Source organism: Eucyclogobius newberryi, unplaced genomic scaffold (genome assembly GCF_026437365.1).
Source record: "Eucyclogobius newberryi isolate DKJ021-1_F unplaced genomic scaffold, fEucNew1.0.hap1 SCAF_22, whole genome shotgun sequence".
Lineage (NCBI taxonomy): Eukaryota > Metazoa > Chordata > Actinopteri > Gobiiformes > Gobiidae > Eucyclogobius > Eucyclogobius newberryi.
Window position 1 is genome coordinate 14,400,045 of NW_027315857.1, and position 20,924 is coordinate 14,420,968.

Here is a 20,924-nt window from a genome sequence, read left to right on the forward strand (position 1 = left end):
TTTACTGAAACTTGGACAATTGAGATATGTAGATTTGGAACATTTAAAAAAGAATATATTTTCAAAGGGGAGTTTTGTTTTGGTGGGTCTACAATTCACTTCATGAGTGGTTATAAGTGCTATGTTCCATTACTCCTTTTTGTACTTATTCATAAGTCTGCTTCCTATTATGCAACCTTTTCCCCCATTCAAAATATGTAAATTTAAAAAAATGTTAATCCCTGTGGCAATAAACACATTTCTCAATTCTGATAGGTTGTGTTCATGTTCTGATATTGAAGTAACAAGAAGGGCAGTGGGCCTATATAATGCCAAGGTAGATTTACTGGTTTTGAAAAGAAAAGTATGCACACATGTTGAATATTATTTGCAGAGGTGAGATTATAACCTTGTATTGCAAGTCTTTGGCCCAAATGTCCCAGTCAATTTATATTATTTCTATTAATAGTAAAAAGTTTCAGGTAATCAAAATCATCTGACTAGAATCCAAGTCACAACTTGCAAGTCTGCTTATTTGTTAGGGCGTGGCTCCATAATATTATGGCAAGTCTTTTAAACCACCAACAATTACACCTTTTGGACTGAACAATGGCACAACTTTCTATTGTAAATGTCAGATCTGATTGTGTGAAGGACAAAGGTTCAGTCCAGTTGTGGCTGTTGCAGCGTTGTTGATCATTACAGTAAGATTGGCTGCAATATATATATATGTAGATAGATAGAAAACATCAACATTAGTCGAAGGAGTTGTAGATATCAATCATATTTATATGGCATAGGTATTCAACCAAGTTATTTACAGTATGTGTAAATATAGGCCATTGTTTCTCCTTGACTTGCATAGCAGAAGTAACTCCATAAATCATTTCTGTTCCATAGCATTCTTCACTGATGACCTTGTGTCATGTGGAAATGGTGACCTCTGCTCATATGGCTAAGCTCTTGGACCTTAGAACAAAATAAATCTAAGTGCTTGAGATACAGGCTGAGAAAATTCAACAAGGTCAGGGAGGGTAAGACATTCCCAAATCGCAGAGTGATCTTCATACTGTGTATACTCTATAATAAAGTACAAAGTAGCAGAGAAGGTCACACTTGAGGCTTTTTATAAACTGATTGAATTCCCATTTCTTGTGTCCCAATTCCCAGACGGAGTCCACCAAGTTTGTTCGGCTGAAACACATTTTTCATTGTGGACTTTTGCATTCTTATCGAAGGAATAAATGTGAATGAAAATAGAGGGATTGGCCACGGCAATATCATGTGTTTGTGATTTGAATTGAAAGCAAAGCATGGGAAAAAAAAACAGAAAACATTTCAGCTCCTGCACTAGAATTCCCACAGATGCACGAGTTATCCGCTAGATGGCGCCTCGAGAACATTTTTTTTGCACGCGCATGACCTCAAGTCCTGCAAGATGACAAATGCTTCTGCAGGAGCCTGATAACTGTGCTGCAAAAAGACAAAATGTACCCCCAAAAATCCCAAAACAAAGCATGTTTCGCGTGCTCTTAAAGCTGCGCCCCCCCGGTGTCTCATTTCAGGGTCACTGGGTGCACACTGGACCCACATCCCGGGCTGATTCTCACGCCCTCAAACGTCACCTTTCCCCAGAATGTCACCTTTTTAATACCACGTTTGAACTTAAGAAAAAAGCAGGGCCCCAAATACGAAATGCGTGCTACTCAAAGTAACCCACTGTGGCACGTGGTCTCTAAGCTCACTACTGTATCTGTGGGAATAAAGCTTGGAAACGGGCTTGGAAATACCTTTATTATTGTGATATAGATATGCCTGTTGACTAGTGTGTCCTGTTGGGGCAAGTCTGCAAAAAAGGTATTCTGTTTTTGTTGCGTGCCTTTGTGTTGGAGAGGGTTTTACGCACAGGATTTTGGGTAAAATGTGTAATAATATATGAAATGTGTGTGGGGTTGTCTGTCTGGCCCACGCCCTCCCCCTTTTTGTTCCCAACTGAGAAAAAGGGGAATTCTGAACCATGTGTCTGCGGTTTTCAGGGAGCTCTCAAGGAAAATAGAGGCCTCACTGTGGGCCCCAACCGCTCCCCCCCCCCAAAAATACTCCCTCCTCTCCTCCTATTTCTCCCTCCTCTTGTTCTCAGACTCCCGCCTTGTGCCATGTCTTTTAACAACCTACACACACCCGGCTTCACACTACTGAGAAGAACTACATTTGGGCAAATCCACGAATGTGCTTTTTGTTTGGCAAAATAAAGCCCAGGGAAGAGAGAGGGGGAGGTGCGAGGAGAGAGTTGGGCATGTGAAACTAGTTGGATGTGTGGCATGAGATGACTGCACTCGCTGTGATTGTAAATGTAGATTAAAACATGTGTCTGCAGTGTAGGCTTTACCAGCTTTATATAAAAAAAAAAAAACACTTGTTATTTGGTGATTTCATGTGTCAGGAAAAGTGTGAACTGTGTTGTACATTTTGGATAGTATCAAAGGTTAGATTGCTCCTTTACTTCAGTCAAAGCATGAATTATAGGAAGCGCGCTGGACTCGGCCCGGCATTCCCATCCCATCTGCAGCTAAGGGAGCGAGCACAAGCTATTTCCATCCCACAATCTGCAATCTCCCTGTGGTCTATTGTTCACCACGGAGGAAGTCATAAAGGCAAAGAAGACTTCCTGTATTGTTGCCAACCTGCTCTTGTACAGTGTGCTGTCTGAGGCCCGGGATCAGAGATGTAAACATCATAAAACAGTCACTTTCACTGCTATCAGGCGGCCAAGACACACATCCCCCTGAGTGTGGCCATACCAGAAGATGTGGGGCATGTTGACATTGGGATTAGCCGGACATTTAATGATGTCAACTTGGCTTTTCGTGGTCATGTAACGGCGCTTATCTGACAAGACTTGAGTTTGAACTTGAAAGAACGATGTATCCGAGACCTACTTCTGATGGGAAAACCCAAATCTGGCGTTTATATATAAGTATGACATGTGCACATATTAAAAGTGCACTATGTAATGCTTTATGGTGATGTTATTGCTTTGCCTGGAATGTTCTACTGCAGGGGTGTCCAAACCTTTTTTCACTGAGGGCCGCATTTTGAAACTTATATGGAGCAAAGGGCCACAAACAACCTGACAATGTCAAATTTGAAAAGCGATTTGAAGTTTTGCATTTGACATAGTTTTGATGAGCCCCCACACCTTTCATAAGGTTCATTATTATTAGGTTGGTATAACATCAAAATGCTTGAGGTTTTCCAATTTTACAGTAAAAGTACTTCTATTTGTTGTTTGGGCCAACTTAGCAGGAAGCCGGAGGGCCAACAAAAAATGGTCTAAGGGTCGCATTTGGCCCCCGGGCCGTAGTTTGGACATGCCTGTTCCTACTGTATGGCACGGGGTGGAAATAACTCGTACCCATGTCTCACTGTTGTCTCTGCTCCTTTCTATCCCGACAAATGCACTACAGTTTGCCCTCTCAGAGAATATGTGGATTGTAGTTTAAAATCACTTATTCATCATTAAATAGTGATCTAAAGTGCTGCTAAAACTGCATTAAAATATAGTAGTACTACTAGTAAGTCTTTTGTATACATAAACATTTTGGCAGCAGTACTTGAGTGTATTTTTAATCATGTAACTGAACTTTTACTTGAATATCAATTGTCAGTATTCTTTTCACCACTGCCTATCTCCATGGAGACAAGGAGGTGACACAACTGGGTCGAGTCACAGGTCTGATTTGTGGAGGCACGAGTTCACTCTCAGGAAGAACGCATGTTAGTCAAGGCCTTAAAATACACCTGTAATTGAACAGATGCAGAGTTGGTGCAGCCCACAGCGCGGTCAGCAGACGGCGAGGCGGCTTCTGGCCCCAAAACGCCCGAATAAATGCGGGTGTCAAGTCATGAAATGTCCGTAGTGTGAGAAATTGCTTGTCCATGTGCCAGCACCTCAAAGTCTGAGGAATGCAACAGTTAGATTCCTCTAATGGGCCATGTGTTTACACAGATATAAAGTCATAGCACTCAAACTAGATGTTTTTGACCCAAATCCTGACGAAGAAGAAGTTTTTCCATCTGTCACACACAGTTCCTGAGGGCTTTCTGAACTCACGGTTTAAACGGTTCTTTCTTTCTCTCATTTTGAAGGTGCACTTACTTCTCTGCGTCTTCATGGAGATGCAGTATCATCTAGAATGTTCCTCAGTGTGGCATTTAACATATACTATACAAAAAGAAAACAACGCCGCTGATGCTTACCAAGTTACAGGTCAAATCTGTTTAGAGGTGTGGTGTTTTTCAATGCGTTTTTGAGAAGGAAAAAAAAAATCCCACCCATAATAAAGATAAGATAAGCCTTTATTTGTCAACACAATGGGGAAATTTCGGTGTTGCAATGCAAGTAGGTACTGAAGTAAAAGAACAGATAACTTATAGAAAGCTTTAAAAAAAACACTCCTAATAGAAAAGCTCTTATACACAAAACTCTTATATTCTTAAAAAGGAATAGAAAATAAAAATAAAAATAAAAACAAAAATAAAAATAAATCTTGAAAATAAAAGACACATATTGAACCTTTTTATAAAGAGTTTGTGGCTCTATTTCAGACCATGTTCCTTCTCCTGGTCTACACCTCGGGGAAGGCGGATGACAGAGTTCACCTGTACTCCCCAAACCCCCCACCTCCGACCCACGAACCCACTGTCCTCTTCCTGGCCAGGATCCAGCGGGGCCCCTTCTCTGCCCCTTCATCACCACGGCAACCAAAGGACAGCTGTGGCATGTCGCAGGTTTCCTTCAGGGCAGTGCTGAAGAGTGTAGTATCACTGTGAGCAAGAATCTAGGGCACTTTTAACCATTAACTGTACATGAAGAGGCCTGCCCACTGCCCCAGGTGAGTCAAACCTGTGCCACTGAAACAGATCATGATCAGAAACGGATATTTACACGTTACATTCACACTGGTAGAATTACATATGCCGTGTCAGGTGATGATGAGTAACATTTCAATAGTAAATCTCTCCTTAAGTAAATGATAGATGGGATAGATTGTGTACTAGTGCTAGAACAGGTTAAGGAATTGTAGATTTTTAGTACATTTATGGTTACTGGGAATTATAGTTTTGTGTAGTTGCAAGATTGATGAGTCAGCGAATTGGTAAATGCTCTTTCTTTAGAGTTTAACATAAAAGCTTCTCTTTGTCTTCAGATTTAACGTCAAAGTCCAAATAAATACTAAATGACAAAAACAACAATTTATAGTTATAACCTAGAGTTGATTACATTTAGTTTAGGTTCTTGCTCAGATTATTATCCAACCAGAAAGCAGGAAGAGCACCTTTTTTGGTTACTGGAGCCTATGATCAAAACCCGTTTGTGATAATAAATCTGTGTTGTGTCCACAGTACATATGACATGATAAAATACACTCAGGTTCATTTTTGATTGTCATTTAATTCACATTAGCAGGCGCACATGAAGCAACGATTAAGATTTAACATCAACCATCGCTGATACAGGTGAGGTCATTTCCTTACTTGACCTCGCATGATGTTAGAAAGAGATTCAAATCAAATGAGATAACTATGAAGTGTGGCATTTCGCTTCCCTACCCACTCCTGACCATGACAAAGCATTCCAGCTAAGATTAGCCGCACCGCATTTGAAGTTAAAGGCTTTGAAACTCCTGTGAGGCGCACTTTGTAAGTTAAAGATGTAAGACAAGTGTTAAGGGAATAGGAGCCATGTAAACACTATAACAAGGCCAGACAGGCTTTAGTTTCCCTTAAAAAGCAGGCGTGTGCGTGTGTGCGTGTGGTGTCCAGGTGCTACAGTGCGAAGGTGGATTCATGTATAGCCATTTCAATCACATCCCGCTGGTGTTGGGTTGCACGCTGCCATCTGCAAACAAGCCACGATACGATCTGCCCCTTTCAGACAAGGGAGGGGACGAACCGTTAATAGTTCGTCAAATTACAAGTGGTGATGAGCTAAATTGGAAAGAAGCCAGCAGTGGTGGAGATGAGATGATCAATTGTGACGAGAAGAAAGGCTTTGAAGGTAACTGAGGGTTTTTTCCACACTGGTGACATCTGTGTTGTGGTCAGAGAATAAAGGCTTCAAGTGGCATTGGTTGTTTACATGTGCAGATGTTCGCACTATAGCATCTAACTTTTCCCCCCCTGACCTAGTTTAGTGTGTGTTTTTAATGCCTGTATTTAATCACACGTAATTACATCCCTCAAGCAGAAATCAAAGAATCCACAACCAGTTTTTGAATTAATTTTTAGTCAGATTTTTACCAAGCAACACAGAACTGTCTACACATCAATGGCAAAAAATACGTACATTATTCCCATTCAGTACCATCCCTCAGGAAAACAAGAGATAAATGCGTCAAACATGAGCCACACACTTCAGCGGATTGTAATAAACGTCCACGAATGCATCGAGTGAAATCATACAGCCACTTGCATCACAGTTGCCTGAGCTTGATACAATGAAGCTGCAGTTTAGCACACATTTCATAACCAAAAGTGTTTCATAGCCGAAGCATTTCTTTAGAGGTTATGAATAAAATCTAAAAAACATGTGCTTGTCTGCAAAAAATGTATGGTATTGAAATCTCCCATTACGTCTGTATAAGTAATTAGGTTCAAATACCAGGACAGAAAAAAGCTGCATTGTTTTACAAGAGCCCCCCGCCAGTCATGTGACCAGGAAGTCCCTCGGGCAGACGGGCAAACACACGGGAACAACGTGGAACTAGAAAAGACGAGTGAGTAGTAGTTTTAGTTTGGACTGTGGTTTGTGGCCTTTTCTTTCAAACCATGCATTTCTATTGTATCCTCAAGTTGTACGGAATTTCAAGGTTAAAGCATACGCAAAGTCTTCACAAGGACTTTTATCACCACGTCACATAAGCAGACGGCGAGATACGTCGGCTCAGCCCTCCTCTGTTCCAAAAAAACAAATAGAGGACCGCGAAAGATTAAGTTTTAAACCACAAAACAAAGCAGTACATCCACACTTGAACAGGAGGTTACTTTTTGAGTTTGCCATTGGCCAAAACAAATCATTTGTCTTTTTGTTTCTCTTTATGCTGTGATTTGGCACATACAGCTCAATGATAAAGTCCTCAAACACAAAGATATTGGCCAGAGCTCTTCTGATAAGGGCCATAGCTGTCAATCAAGTCTGTACATGAGAATAAACACATTTGTAATGCGACCTGTACACAAAAATATACACAAAAATAGACTTGATTTTCTTCCAGGGCAGCCTTATTAGTGCTAGCTGCTAAGAAGGGGTAGCGAACAGAGGGGCCAGACAGGCACTTAAGTACTGATGCATAGCACAGATTAAAAAAAAAGACCAGTGACATAATGCAAACAACAACTTTCATTGAGTCAGATCGCTGAACAAATTAAAATACCTTTAAAATGCTTTAGTACCTTTTAAAAGAAAACTTTGAGAGCAAATTAGCATTTTAGTGATTGTTTTCCTTCTGCAATGTAGCTGAGCCCTTCCTTGTGCTGCGATCGTGTGCTTAACGCTTAAACATGCTGGCCTCGCAGAGCTAGCATTAACATGGCTATTGATAGGGTCCAACCTGGGCTATATGTACCGCATGTTGTTGAGCATCCTGAGACGAAGAGGATTAAGTGAGACACAATTGCCTGGAGCTAACAGCGCTAATGGGATTGCTTGGCTCTATATCAGGGGTTTTACACAGAGCTGCTGTCAGCAGGACAGTGAACGCTGCTATGAAGCTAATATGCTAATCAGACATAGCTTGTGTTAGCCCAATTACAAGCCAGTCCTTCAAGTGCTTGTTTTAAAATATGTGGTGTATGGCTTTCTTGTGTTTTGAACAGACAAAAAATTTGTTAAAAGTAAAAAAGTAGAAAAGTGGTCAGCCTATTGAACAGAGGCCAACTGTGTTGCTAAATCTTAAAACAGAATGCCAATATCTCACACTGGGACTGCCATGTTTTAATCTACGTGAAAGCAAAGCGTCAGTTTAGTCATAACTAGTAGAAGATTTTGTAAAATGGCAACGATCTGAAAATGAGGCACTTTTGAGCTATATATATATATATATATATATATATATATATATATATATATATATATATATATATATATATAATGTACAATCTATATATTTTACAAACAAAATTCTTCCATCATTGTAATCTTTACAATTATTTTTTTTGTTTTTCTTTTTTTTAAAGAAATAAACACTGCTCTGTGTCTTTTGTACCATCTTGTAATTGGCTTTCACTGACGGAATAAGAGCAACAATATATTTCTTTGTAAGTCTTTTGGCACACACACACACACAAACATGTTGGTTTTCATAACCAACAAGGAAAAATCCATCAGTCTCTGTCAAAGTGCTCGAGGGGCGTGTCCATTTACAGCTGCTCTCTTTGATGTGATTGGGCGTCAGACAGGAACAGGCGGGGCCTTCAAAGCTCCTTGAGGAGTACCAGATTGTTTCCACAAGGTTGATTATATGACATCAGCACTCTGGGGAGAAAAGAAAAGATTTGGTTAGCATCAGTAAACAATAACTTAGATATTCACGAGAAGTCAATATTATGGCATGTATATGGACGAGAGCGAGCTTATCATGTCAATTGTTAACATATCAGAGTAAGCTTATCATCTTGAGAACACTTTGACCATTGAAGTAAAACTGAAATATAAAATCCAAATAAACATAAAGAAAAGGACATTTATTTTGTCGGAACAAAGTGATAAAAAGAAAGCGAGCGAGAGAGAAGAGCCAAAGCTGCAGGCGCAGGTGTGTGTACAGAGGAGATACTGTGTGGCGCTTCTCACCCGACATTTAAACACTCTGGTATTCAGAGAATGCCCCTGATTGATATAAATAGTTAAAAAGCCACAAAAAGCATTTAGGACTAGAAGCCAAACCCAAAAGTTTGCCATTGTTTAAACATTTTGTTTTGTTACAACATTTCTGAAAATGAGATCCGTATGACAGTACATTATTTGTGTCCGCGTAAAAAATGCTTTCATGCCTCTGCATAACCAGTGGAATATTAATTTATGCCCATGCATGGGGTTTAGCATGTCATCTGAGGACTAAAGTGTAGCTCAAACTCTTTATGTGCAGTATGTGTGGTTGAGGCAAAGAAGGATGCACAAAAAATAAATCTTCAGAGCTTTTACTGCATCTATAATTGCTAAACTAGCAACAATGTGTGTGGCTCTTTAGGTCGTGAAAATGTTATGCTACTTAAACATTACGCATGTGTGCATTTTACTGGAAGTAAATTAGAGCGTACTCGGGGCCAGATCATGACTAAATTAGGGCTGGTCTCTTGCCTTTTTAACCGAGTTAGATTTTGTTAGAAGTCATGACTCATGGCAAAGGTACTTGGGCCGCTGTTGCCAAAACACACATCCACTGAAGACTCTAAGCTTAAGAACAGAGTCTCTTTCCCTAAAATTTGACTGCTTTTGCTTGACTCTCTAATTGCATGAGGGTACTCTATATTTACATCCCTCGTTCCCCATCGTTTGCTCACGCTGGTTCAGTCTTCTTCCTGGTGCAGTGAGCTATATATAGCCCGCCTCAGCACAGACGGTCCCCGCCAGCCGGGCAGGCTGTGACAACCCAAAGCTGAGAAGAGAACAACGGAGTGGCCCATGTTCAGGATGCTCAAACTCCAAAAATGACAACATAAAACAATCAACAGTCGGGGGCAGGAACGTCTCACAGCACACGATGCAACTCAGGCAAGATTACTGTAACTCCGATGATAACTACCATGACCTTTCCACAACAGAGACGCTGAACTACATCCGGAGACTTTTACTACAGAGGAAATGTTTACTCCCCAGGCCACTTAACCAGATCCTCATTTTTTCCCCAGCATCCTCCCTTTGTGGTTTACCCATCCGTCGCACTGCAACTGGGAGCTAATCAATGCATTAATGATCATCGGAGCAGGAGAGCGCCGTTTCTCTCCCAGACGGTTTCAATCAGGGGCTAGATGAGGCCATCCTTCTCCGCGCTGCTGTTGGCTGTAATTAGGAGAGTCTGGGTCTGTGTGTTCTGACGTCTCAATAGAGAGCTGCCAAAATCATAAAGCCTGTGTTCCCGGCCCGTGAGTCTACAGCGTGTCACTGTGATCTCAGCGCTGCCTGCTCTGGAACAGGTACAGTGAGGTACTTAAAAGGTACTTCATTTGACAGTTTTTTGGACATTTAAGTACCCACACAGCGCTCCTTATTTCCATTTTTCTTATAAGCTACAGTGAGGGATTTGCAGAGATGGAGAGCACACGGTTATTGTGAATTTTCCATATATCAATGTATTAGTTACTTGTGCTGGAAATCACAGCCCCTCACGGTAAGAGGGATTTTGCGATAATCGATATATTGCTCATGATATTCTACAATACTTTGTTAAACCACGACCTGCACAGACTCAAAATGAAATACACCCATTTCAAATCATCAAAACAGTCAAAATGTCAGCAGCAGCCCACGATATCGATACTGTATCACCAAATTTAGCATCACAATATATCGATATTCTGATATTTTTGGCCTTAATTTCTCCAAAAAAAAACAACGCAATGGATTTACATTTCAAACTAGTTGCAGGAGATTACGGTAGAAAATATAAATAATTCAAGATTAAGACACAATTTACAATAAAGTGTCCAGCCCTTTCATTGTAGTACCCACTGGCCATATATCAATAGACTATTATTACACCTAATGCCATTTCACGATTCATTCTGCGCGCTAATAGTTGGGCATTAGGTGGAATGGGGCAACATGAGCTGGCATTCAGCTTCTGGACAGCTGTATACACAAGACTTGCCAGCCCTAACCACGATGGCAGCTCCCGTGTCACCTCACTTTATTTCTCCCCTTGACGCCAGAAAGTCTGTTGGTTATAAAGATGAATTGCTGTCAAATGACCACACAGTATGCATGTAATTTCGCAGGATTATGCTTTGCGAGCAGTGACTGTGGCGGCTCGGAAAGGGATGATAAACTGGTTCAAGTCTCCAAATGTGTGCGTGAGTTTCAAACACTTGGCTCTTGGGGGCTTCAAAAGGACATAAGGAAGGAGGGTCTCCGCATTTATGTGTTTGCAGCAGCTGTAGTCAAGAGTGGCGGCAGTATATTAGAACATTAAATAAAAGTGTCAAACGAAGATCAAAGCTTTTACTGCTTTAATGTTTAAAATAATTTGGCAATAAAGTACAATTCCACCAATTTGGACCAACTTTGCCTACAACTGTTAACAAATTAAATTAAAATAATATTATCCATTGACCAGTTAATTCCTATATCAATTCTGTCTAATGTAAAATATCCCAAAAAATCAAATACTGAACTGTAAAACACTAATTCTATATATTCCATTGCTTGAATTAGTGCAGTTCCCTCACTGCTACAATGAGGCCAGTCTCTTTTAATTTATTTTCAAGCATTCTCTTGGTTATTTTTGGAAACCATAAAATTATGACCCTTTAAAAACACTATTGTAGAAAAAACCTAAGAATTGTACCTCAATATATACTAAATACAGTGACTAAAATGTAAGATCTTGTCAAATATAATTGTTTCTTTACCTTTCTTCTTTTCCCTTGCTCATTGCCGCTTTGTGTTTTTACCCTTAATCAAAGTAAATCCCTTAATATACCTAAAACAATCACAGCTCTTTTGCCAGAAGAGAAAAAACACAGCACAATTTCTTTACTGCCCTCCTGTAAATTTCCATACAAAGCGAGGTGCGGCGGAAAGTTGCTCTGGATGCATATTGCTCTTTCACACAAGCCCTGTCCCACTTTCAACCCCGCGGCCGTCAATCAAAACGACAGCGGATGAAACGGCATGGCGCCCGCTATTTATCTACGCACTACACATTATGAGCAGACGGCGCGCTGCAGAGCCACGCTCGCAGATGAAAAGTGCAAACACCCACATGTGCAGACAGCTAAGTGACAAGGCGTTATGAAATCACAGTTGAGAGAAGTGGAAGACAAAGCCATTTTCACATAACACGCTAAAAGGTTATTAATGTGGCAGTTTTGAGATGTTTTTAAATAACTGTAAAATGAATCCGTGGAGAGGCTCAAGTGGGAGTGATACAGAGGAGATGGAATGGGACAATGGGAGATGGGGGCCATGGGGGGTGTGTGTGCTGAGCTTGGGAAAACTCAGGGGGGGAAAAAATGTATTTGCTGTCCCCACAACAAGCTGCACCACCAGAGTGTTGTCAGATCATCCACTCAACCTTTGTTATCTCGTCAAGAAGCAGGCACCCACGGCAGCGCCACATACCGGACTGTCAACAGCTGGTAAACACTAAAGGAACAACGGCTTCAGATATCAGAACAATAAGAAAGAGGGAGGCAATTGATGCACATGCTTTGAACAGCGAGAGGGAGAAAATTGCTTTGTGTAATTGGCTTATAGATGGCAAGGTAAAATGCCAGCCTCGTTTTCTATAAATGTAGATAATTAATCTGAATAGATGGAATGAGAAAGGTTAGAAGCTGCATAGACTTAAATTAACATTGACATAACAGAACATTATTCATTCATATAAACTGCCAATGTTTTGTAGGGTAGCAACACAACTTACTTCAGGAGAATGTATTCAATACTTCAATCTTTATGCAATCATAAATACACTTTATTGCACTTATTCACTAGCAAAGAAAATACAATGGACATAATTAATAAAATATTTAACAGATTTATTGCGTTCTGTATCTATTTAGGCCGCTGTTATTTTATTACTTGGTTTACGGATTTTTAAATGAAATATATTGAACAGGCGGACGAAATATAAATATAATTTCAGTTTCAAAAGATTTTTTCTTCCGGGTTTACCCAAAACGCACCATGGGAGAAGAGGGGGGGGGGAGACGCGGGAGGGGAGAAGTAATAAAATTATCGCAGCCTTGAGTGGTTGTAAATTGGGCAGCTAAACATGGGTACCCTTGTGTAACAGAAACTGGCTACTGTACTGAATGTGACATGGGACATCCTGTCCCTGGACAGAACACAAGCAACTTACGCCAAAAAGTGTTTGGCCAATGTTTTCTCATTCATTCTGCCTTGACCACTGTTTGTGACAATCAACCGGTCCCTGTGCTCCACCAGTTCTGCCACTTTCTGCCAGAGTGAAGGCCTCCACAGAGACCCATGTCTGAGGTGATATATGGAGAGGCAGGAGGAGACGGCAGTAAAGCTAGAAGCGTCTCGCTCGGTCCCTCAGAAGTGAGCAAACCAATGTAACGTGAGACGTTGCAACGAGCCATGTGTTGGGACACTTGTCCGGATCACAGTGACAAGGACATTTTTCTTTTCACATCATGACTTTGCTGCATTTAAGGGCCAAAGCAACAAGGGCAGCCAATATCAGAGTTGATGCTTGAATTATTCATTTGCATTTTCACACATGCTCAAACCTGAAGAACGTTACCACCACATTAGTGTAGCATATATTCTTTCCATATTTTAGGGACAAGTATTAACTAATAATGTCCCTCTTCTAAACAAACTCCAAAGTGCAGTTGAATGATTGCAGTGACAGGGTTCGACCAAGTACCGTTTACATTTGGAAATATGCCCCATGCGTTTATAAATGGGTGCCAATGCTAGTTTCACAGTGTGTCTATGCCCCCCTCCTCAGTCTTGATGATAAACTGTGTAATTATTAATAGAAAGGCCTGTGCCCTCACACCGCAGCAGTGCAAACACTAGCTGGAGGCATATTAACTTACTAAATATGACAAAGCCGCAGTGCATGTATGCAGAGGACATATGAATATAGTGTAGAAGTGCAAACAGTGAGACTGACGGTGCGGGATTCCTCAGATGTTGGTAACTGTGTGTATGAGAGTGGCTCTATGTGGGCAGACAGGGAGACTTGGCCAACGTGCACCACAAATATTTATCTACCAACTTTGCGGAGGCTCCTAGCGACGCTTTTCACCTCTTCGCCAAAGGGGAGGAAAATATCAGGGAAGAATACTTCACTCAAAGCTGGATCCTTTCTGCCCACTTTTCCTGGCACTGTGTCGGCACTGTCTGTACATTTGGTCTGGACTGGCTCCCTCCTCATGCTAAGCCTTTTATTAGAGGCTACAGATGAAATATTAAATGTTTGAGAAAAGTGGGAGCTAATGGGAGTTAAAGTGTAGAATGCCATTAGAATGACAAATATTGCAATAGAAAAATATGGCCACAGTGAGGAACTAAACCAACTAAGGCAGCAATCCAACACATCGTGACGTCAATCCATTTAAGTGTGTTTATGTGCATAAAAATGTACAAATTAATTTATTACCCTTAGAAGTCGCTTACTGCAGACCAAAAACACCCTAACAAAAACATGGTTTGAGATTTTCTTGATTACATTTTTTCCCCCAAACTTACTTTTTCAGCTTTTGACAAACAATTTGAGGACACTGGTCTGACAATGTTTGCACCCAACACATAATAAATACTGTATAATATATACCGGACTATAAATCGCACCGGTTTACATAGTTTTGGCAACTTATACTCCAGAGCGATGATGACAACCACAAGAGGGCGCTCTAGGCGCTAAGCGACACAGAAGAAGAATCTGCACTTCCTCTACCTCTGGAGTTTGTGGAGTTGTTTAGAAGTGACACAGAGGAAGAAGAATTGAATGGATTTAGTGATTTGGGGTAAAACTGATGCTTTGGTAAACTTGTTAGCATGTTCTTTATGCTATAGTTATCTGAAAAACTGTTAATATGTTACGTTAACATTCCAGACACTTACCACAGTTCGATGTCTGTGCGTCATGTAGCTGAAGGTGTTAGCGTTAGCATACGTACACCTATTCACCATGTTCTCTCATCTGTTATTATTTTAAACTGCATTTCAAGATGAAACGTCTGTTCTTGGTTTAGGATTTGATCAAATACATTTCCCCAAAACATTTGCATGTGTTTTTTCTTCTCTATAATGCATTTTTTGGCTAGTGCGATTTATACTAGCAATTTATAATCCGGAAAATACGGTACATACACAAACGGGTACAAATCAAAGTCAAATGGTCCAACAGGGCACACTGGTCTCACTGGTGACCACCCCACCACAGGGTTGTCAGATGAGTGTTGGCCAGTTACACAACACACAATCTCAGTCTGGCAAAAGCACTCTACTGTCCACATATTGCACATAAGCTACTATAAACAGATAAATGCAGTGTCCTCTTCGGTGCCACGCGCGCCAATCAGATCCTCCTGGACACGACTCAAAGCAACGTGATGACGCATTATCTATATTTCCATGTGGTGTTTGTCCAAGCAGCGGGCTACTCTTATCTATATTCAGGAGTCAAACGCAGCAGGATCACGAGGCGGCTACACATGCAGAAGATGTTTACGAAAAAAAAAGACATGCGTTCAATATTAATTCAGTCATGTTGGTTTTAGCCGCTCTGCTGGGGCGCCGCTCCTGAATGCAACACATGTCATTAAGTTAACACACGAGAGTCCACGCATTTGACCACATGTCGCTCGTCCATGCCAGTCAATGAGTCCACCCCAGCACCCATTCACTTACGTCAAATCTAATCTGTGTTGTTTGTGCTTGAACAGGTTTGACTAATGAGCTAACAGGACAGTTGTGTGCCTTTCATTTCCTAACATCACGGCCTGTAACAGGAACATTGTGTTGATGGAGGCGGAGGGTGTCACCGAGCACGTCTTACATAGGCTGTGGTGAGCGAAAACAACAGCCGCCATCAGTGAATAAAACACAAGCTTTAAGTAGGCAGTAGTAAGTAGTATATGTAACAGTAGTATTTAGACAGTTTCAACAGTGCCCATCACCATTTCCTGTCTGAACTGGATAGGAAGTAGAGTGGCGTTTTTGCAGAGTCTTACTAAAATGAATGAATGCTTTAGGATGAAGCAGTGAGGTGCAGGTGGATGTCACGGGCATGTTAAAGACTTCACAAATGAGGTTAATATTTCAGACACTTCTGTGTTGATAAAAGGAGGTGTTTGTGGCTCAATGCGAACGCTAATGTGTAATTTAGAGGCATAATAAATATTACATTTTTAATTGGTCGTTTATATTTTGATAAAAATTAGCATTAGCGATGAGAAACTTAGCTATCAAATGCGCTATAGTGCACAGAGCCCATTAAAATGTAATCATGTCCGTTATTTATCATTATGAAAAATAAGATCAAACCATTAAACAGACTATATATTATCAGCTTGTTGACTCTTCTATAGATATAAGTTTATGAGCAGATCATAACCACTCAACCGGTCGGATTCTGTTGGAGAGGGTGTGGTTTCAGGAACATTTCAATTTGGCACTGGAAAAAGCACATGCCGTGCGATGCTTCAATGTCAGGAAAACAAATCCTGGCACACTGCGAGGTGGTTAAACAACAGGTTAAATGCCTTTAATTCCCACTTATAAAAAGCCACATACGTGATGGGTTTAGATTAGTGAAGAGTTTACCTCCACTGTCTGACCGTCTGACCCTCAGCTGATGCAGGACACAATGTAATCCCTGTTGCTGATGTTGCTAAATGTTCTGTGTACTTTAGCTGAGCCAGACCAATGTGCAGCAAAACCGATCAGTCACATGAGAGCGGGATAATCACCAATAAAAGATAAATGTGACTTTTAATTGTAACAATAAAGTTCAAGAAGGTGTGAAACAGCCTCGTCTAAATGCCATGTTGTTGTTTTTTATTTGCAAGCTGCTGTTAGGCTGCAGCAACAATTTTCCTACAATAGTAATTAGGATTCAAGATAATATTGATTTTAAAAGCGTACAATATGTACAACAGTCAATAAAGAGCTGCTGCCTTGTAGAAAATTGACTATTTTATGAAGGTACAATTGGGGCCGCCATCAAAACAACACTCTTTAATCTCTGAAGCAAGACGTCAATTGTACTAAATGGGAACACCATTTCCACACATCCTGTTCCCAAATACAACTTAATAAAGAAAATTCTCCAAAGTGCAGGAAACTGTTAGCTGTACCGTTTAGTGCAGGTTATGTGGCTGACGCAGGGTGACGTAGAGGTGAGGCTGCAGTCTAAAGGTTAATGACCGTTTTCAGGCCAATAATGGCAGCACCGAGCAAACATCTTCATGATTTGATCTAGGTACATAAGGACGCATAAGAGGCAGCTTGTACCTTCACATTTTCAACACTAAAAAGCAACATGTCCGAGGTCAAGATTTATCTGTATTTGCCAAGTGTTCATACTGTGTCTTGCTGCGTAAGAGGTCTAGTTGACAAGGTCAGGTAACTAAAATATATGGGCCATGTGCGTTTAGGCTATAGTGGTCCTCAGGCGGTTAGTGTTATGTAATATGCACGTAGATGAAAGATGGCCCCAACCGCCTCATGACCCTCATTGTGGCCAATTGGAAACGCTCTACGTCTAGTTTAGGGGAACCACCCCAAGTAGATGTGGAAAAATGTTTTATTTTATTCTTTTTTAATTGATTACTGATGTTGCACAGTAAAAACCTTACGGACACAGCACACTTAAACCTGTCTGACCACTCTATTGCATAATTACGAACTGCGATAGTAAATGACTCGAGTTCACTGACACCAAGGTTAGCGTAGAGTGGGGTTCCTTAAGATAAAAGCGCATTACTGTAAATTATTGCATTACATAACGGGTAAATAATGGGTTCTTGACATTTGAATTGTGAAAATCAAGTGACACAAGTTTAACTGAGTGACTATATTGCCCTTTGCTCCACAACGGAGTATCCCTAATCTCTCTGTGGGACAGTAAGTAGCTACTCAACAGTCATCTGATCTGAAATGGCTAAATTGAGCCCAATTCATTCAGCCCAGTCAAATCCAGGTCCGACTGTCGGGGCCTGTGTGGGATACAGATTTGCCGTCAGCTCCTCTGAGAATAACTTGACCCTCTCCACGGGACCCTGACCCTAGTCGCAACACTTAATCTGACCCTCGGGTTCAACTCTGACCCCTCTTTTGGAAGACGCTAGAGCCTTCTTCACCCAGTACCCATGTAGAATGCACATGCAGCGCGACAAACACGTGGATAATTGTGAATCGAAAGCCAGCGCTGCCATAAACAAACGGCGTGCACAGTTTCCATATGAGAAGTGGCTCGTTAGTAGACGCTAATCAGCTTAGCACTCTCCAGCGCCCACCAGCCCTAAGCCCTTTACCGACAACCCAGTTAGGAGAGGAACAGCTGAGCGTGAGAGATCAAACTGCAGAGTCTATACTTGAGAAAGCTACAAGGTCTGAACAAGCTGGTCAAAAACAAAGGATCAAATCATGTATAGTCTTTTTTTTCTTCTTCTTTTATTTCCTAAAATGTAAGGCATTAATCAAAGCTACATTTTAATTGTGATCAAGATTCAGAAATTTGTAAATAATAATATTCAATAATATTTAATTGAGAGGTTAACAGCATGTGGTTTGGAGTTTGAATTTGCTTGAAGAAATTTGAAAATTGTTTCTGTTCAGAATGAAATCAAATCTAATCAAAATTGGGATTGATCAATAAGGGGAAAATAATAGGGGATTCATTTTTGTCATATTGCCAAGCCCTATTAAAATATACATTAAGAATTTAGATAAAATTTCTTGCAAGTTATGTCATAATCATACAAGTTCTGAGGTTTAAGATTAGAACAATGGGTTCATGAGGATGTGGGAATGTAGGAAATGTGGAAATGTATTGATTGAGGATGAAATTAAGGGCATTTTCTTTTTTTTAAATGCCCCCCTGAAAACGTGGATGAGACGTGGCCCTGGGAGCGAGCAGCGAGGGCGGACGGAGGGAGGGTGGAAAAATCAGACAAATAAGAAGTGTGTGAAAGAGGGAAGCGGACCCTCCTCCTCCGTGCACTCGCTCACCCCTGTGGGCCTGCGGGTGGCTGCACGGTTCCTCTCGGAGCTCCCCGGGCCCGGCATACATCCCATACCACAGAGCAGCACAATCAGCGCTCTGTGGCCCGGATCCTGCCCCGTCCCGGGAACCTGGCCCGCTGCCAAACACTCGTACAAGAGCCATGTACATTCACAGCTGAAGCACAAACATGTCGATAAAGTCACAACTGCCTCTCATATACTATTACCCCCCCTCCATCAGATACGACAAGGAAGTATTGCATATACACATGGATAAGAGCCCTTCTGTAGGCAATTCAACTATTTGAAATACTGACATTTTCTACAATGGCTTTTTTGCGTCGGTGAATGAAGTTACACTAGTTCTCTGAGCATGTTCTGTCTTATGCAATTACACGTTGTTTCCACTGGCGCCTCACCTAAACTTCAAGGCTTATTTTAGAAAAAACAGCAACAGTCTTCCTGGAGCAAACATATCAGTTATCACAATCTCTCCTCGGATCACACTACACTCGCAATCTTGTCCGGCCATCTTGTTTATTTATTTGTTTGTTTGATTATTAGACAAAAAGTACGTTTGTGTCCCAAAAAGGAGAGGGTGGAAAATGGTAGAGGGAAGCAGGAGTGGCAACGTGCTTTGTGAAGAATTTAATGAGCACAAAATTGGCTTAAGGGACATGGGGCAGTGTGAGTGGTAGTAGTCTATGACGGGGTCTGATGCCAGGTCAGAGGCTGGGCCATTAGCTGAGCTGCTTTGGGTTGATCCTCATTTCCTCAAAAGGCTGGACATGCTGTCTGGGGATTCCCCTATTCATAAAGGAAGTGTAAAGGACTTAAGAGGAATCTTTTTTTTAATTTTTTTTACAGGATTTTAAGAAAAGAAAGGGTTTGCACCAAGAATGGCCATGAAAACAAACTAAGATGTAAAATCACTAGAAAGAAGCAACAAAAGCACAGGCAGTGACAGTTTCAAGACAAGGATAGGAGGATGAAGAGCCCAAATAGAATTTCAACCCAAAGCAGCTCAGCTAATGGCATTTGCCTCTAAACTAGACTTGCATCTCATCATTTAATGAGAGGAACTATTGAGAGTCTTAAACATGATAAATATAAATTACAAATCAATGCCAGTATCTCTGGTCGGCTTCTATAGAGATAAATGTCAACAATTCTGTTCGTATTTAAGTACTTGTTTCTTTTCTACACCTGTTCTTTAAAGTTTGCACAGAATTACATATTCATGACTATTATATAAGTAAAGCTTGCTGAAAACAGGTGTTGTGCTCAAATGCTGCTCTGTCACTTTCTATGGCAGGTTCAGTGGCCTCTTCCAAACACACACATTTAGTTTTGTCCAGCGGCGCCTCTTTGACTGACCAAGCTGCCAATACAATTCATTCTCCTCTCATTTCTCTGTGTCCATGTGCCAACTGCATGTGAAGGCACTAGTCAGTCAAAACATGACCAGAGTACTGAGCCATTAGCCGAGCTTTTACAACCTAATTACCATTCATTTGGCCTGGCGGCCGATCAGGAATCAGCAGAGAGTAAGAGGGCCTCACTTGCACCGCTGCGGACGGGCCCTCAAGCAAACAAACAGTAGAGGTTTGACAAGCAGGAGACACACCGCTGCTGTTATTACAGTAAAGTCGATATTTGTAACAAATTTACCTGCATCTACCTTCATCGTCCATTGTCTGCATTTAATTATTCATAGGTTTTTCAACCAAATATGGCCCGTTAATCTAGGCTAAGCACCTTAGTTTGATGGTGGTTTGATTCTTCACTTCACAATAGTTCAGTTTAAATTAGTATATATATAGTCAGTATATATTAGTATAATATTCAGTTTCCACAAATACCTTTTATGTCAGTCAATATAAAACCAAAGTGAACGTCACAGACAACTCTTTCTGTACCAGTCAGAGATTTATAACCAAGAATGACAAAAATAAATAAATAAAAACAGCCTTGAAAGGAAGTGGCAAGTAAAAGGAAGTGAAACTTATTTATTCCT

The 20,924-nt window shown here is 40.9% G+C and overlaps 1 protein-coding gene across 1 annotated transcript in view; it reads right to left on the reverse strand.

Annotated features, from left to right (window-relative positions):
* Nucleotides 1-8,137: 8,137 nt before the first annotated feature.
* LOC140371798 (insulin receptor substrate 1-B) overlaps nt 8,138-20,924 on the reverse strand; it is a 33,263-nt gene continuing 20,476 nt past the window's right edge. The window contains exon 4 of the mRNA XM_072459007.1: nt 8,138-8,515. Within this exon, the coding sequence (XP_072315108.1) occupies nt 8,508-8,515 (8 nt within the window). The 3' untranslated portion in view covers nt 8,138-8,507. The remainder of the gene's footprint in view (nt 8,516-20,924) is intronic.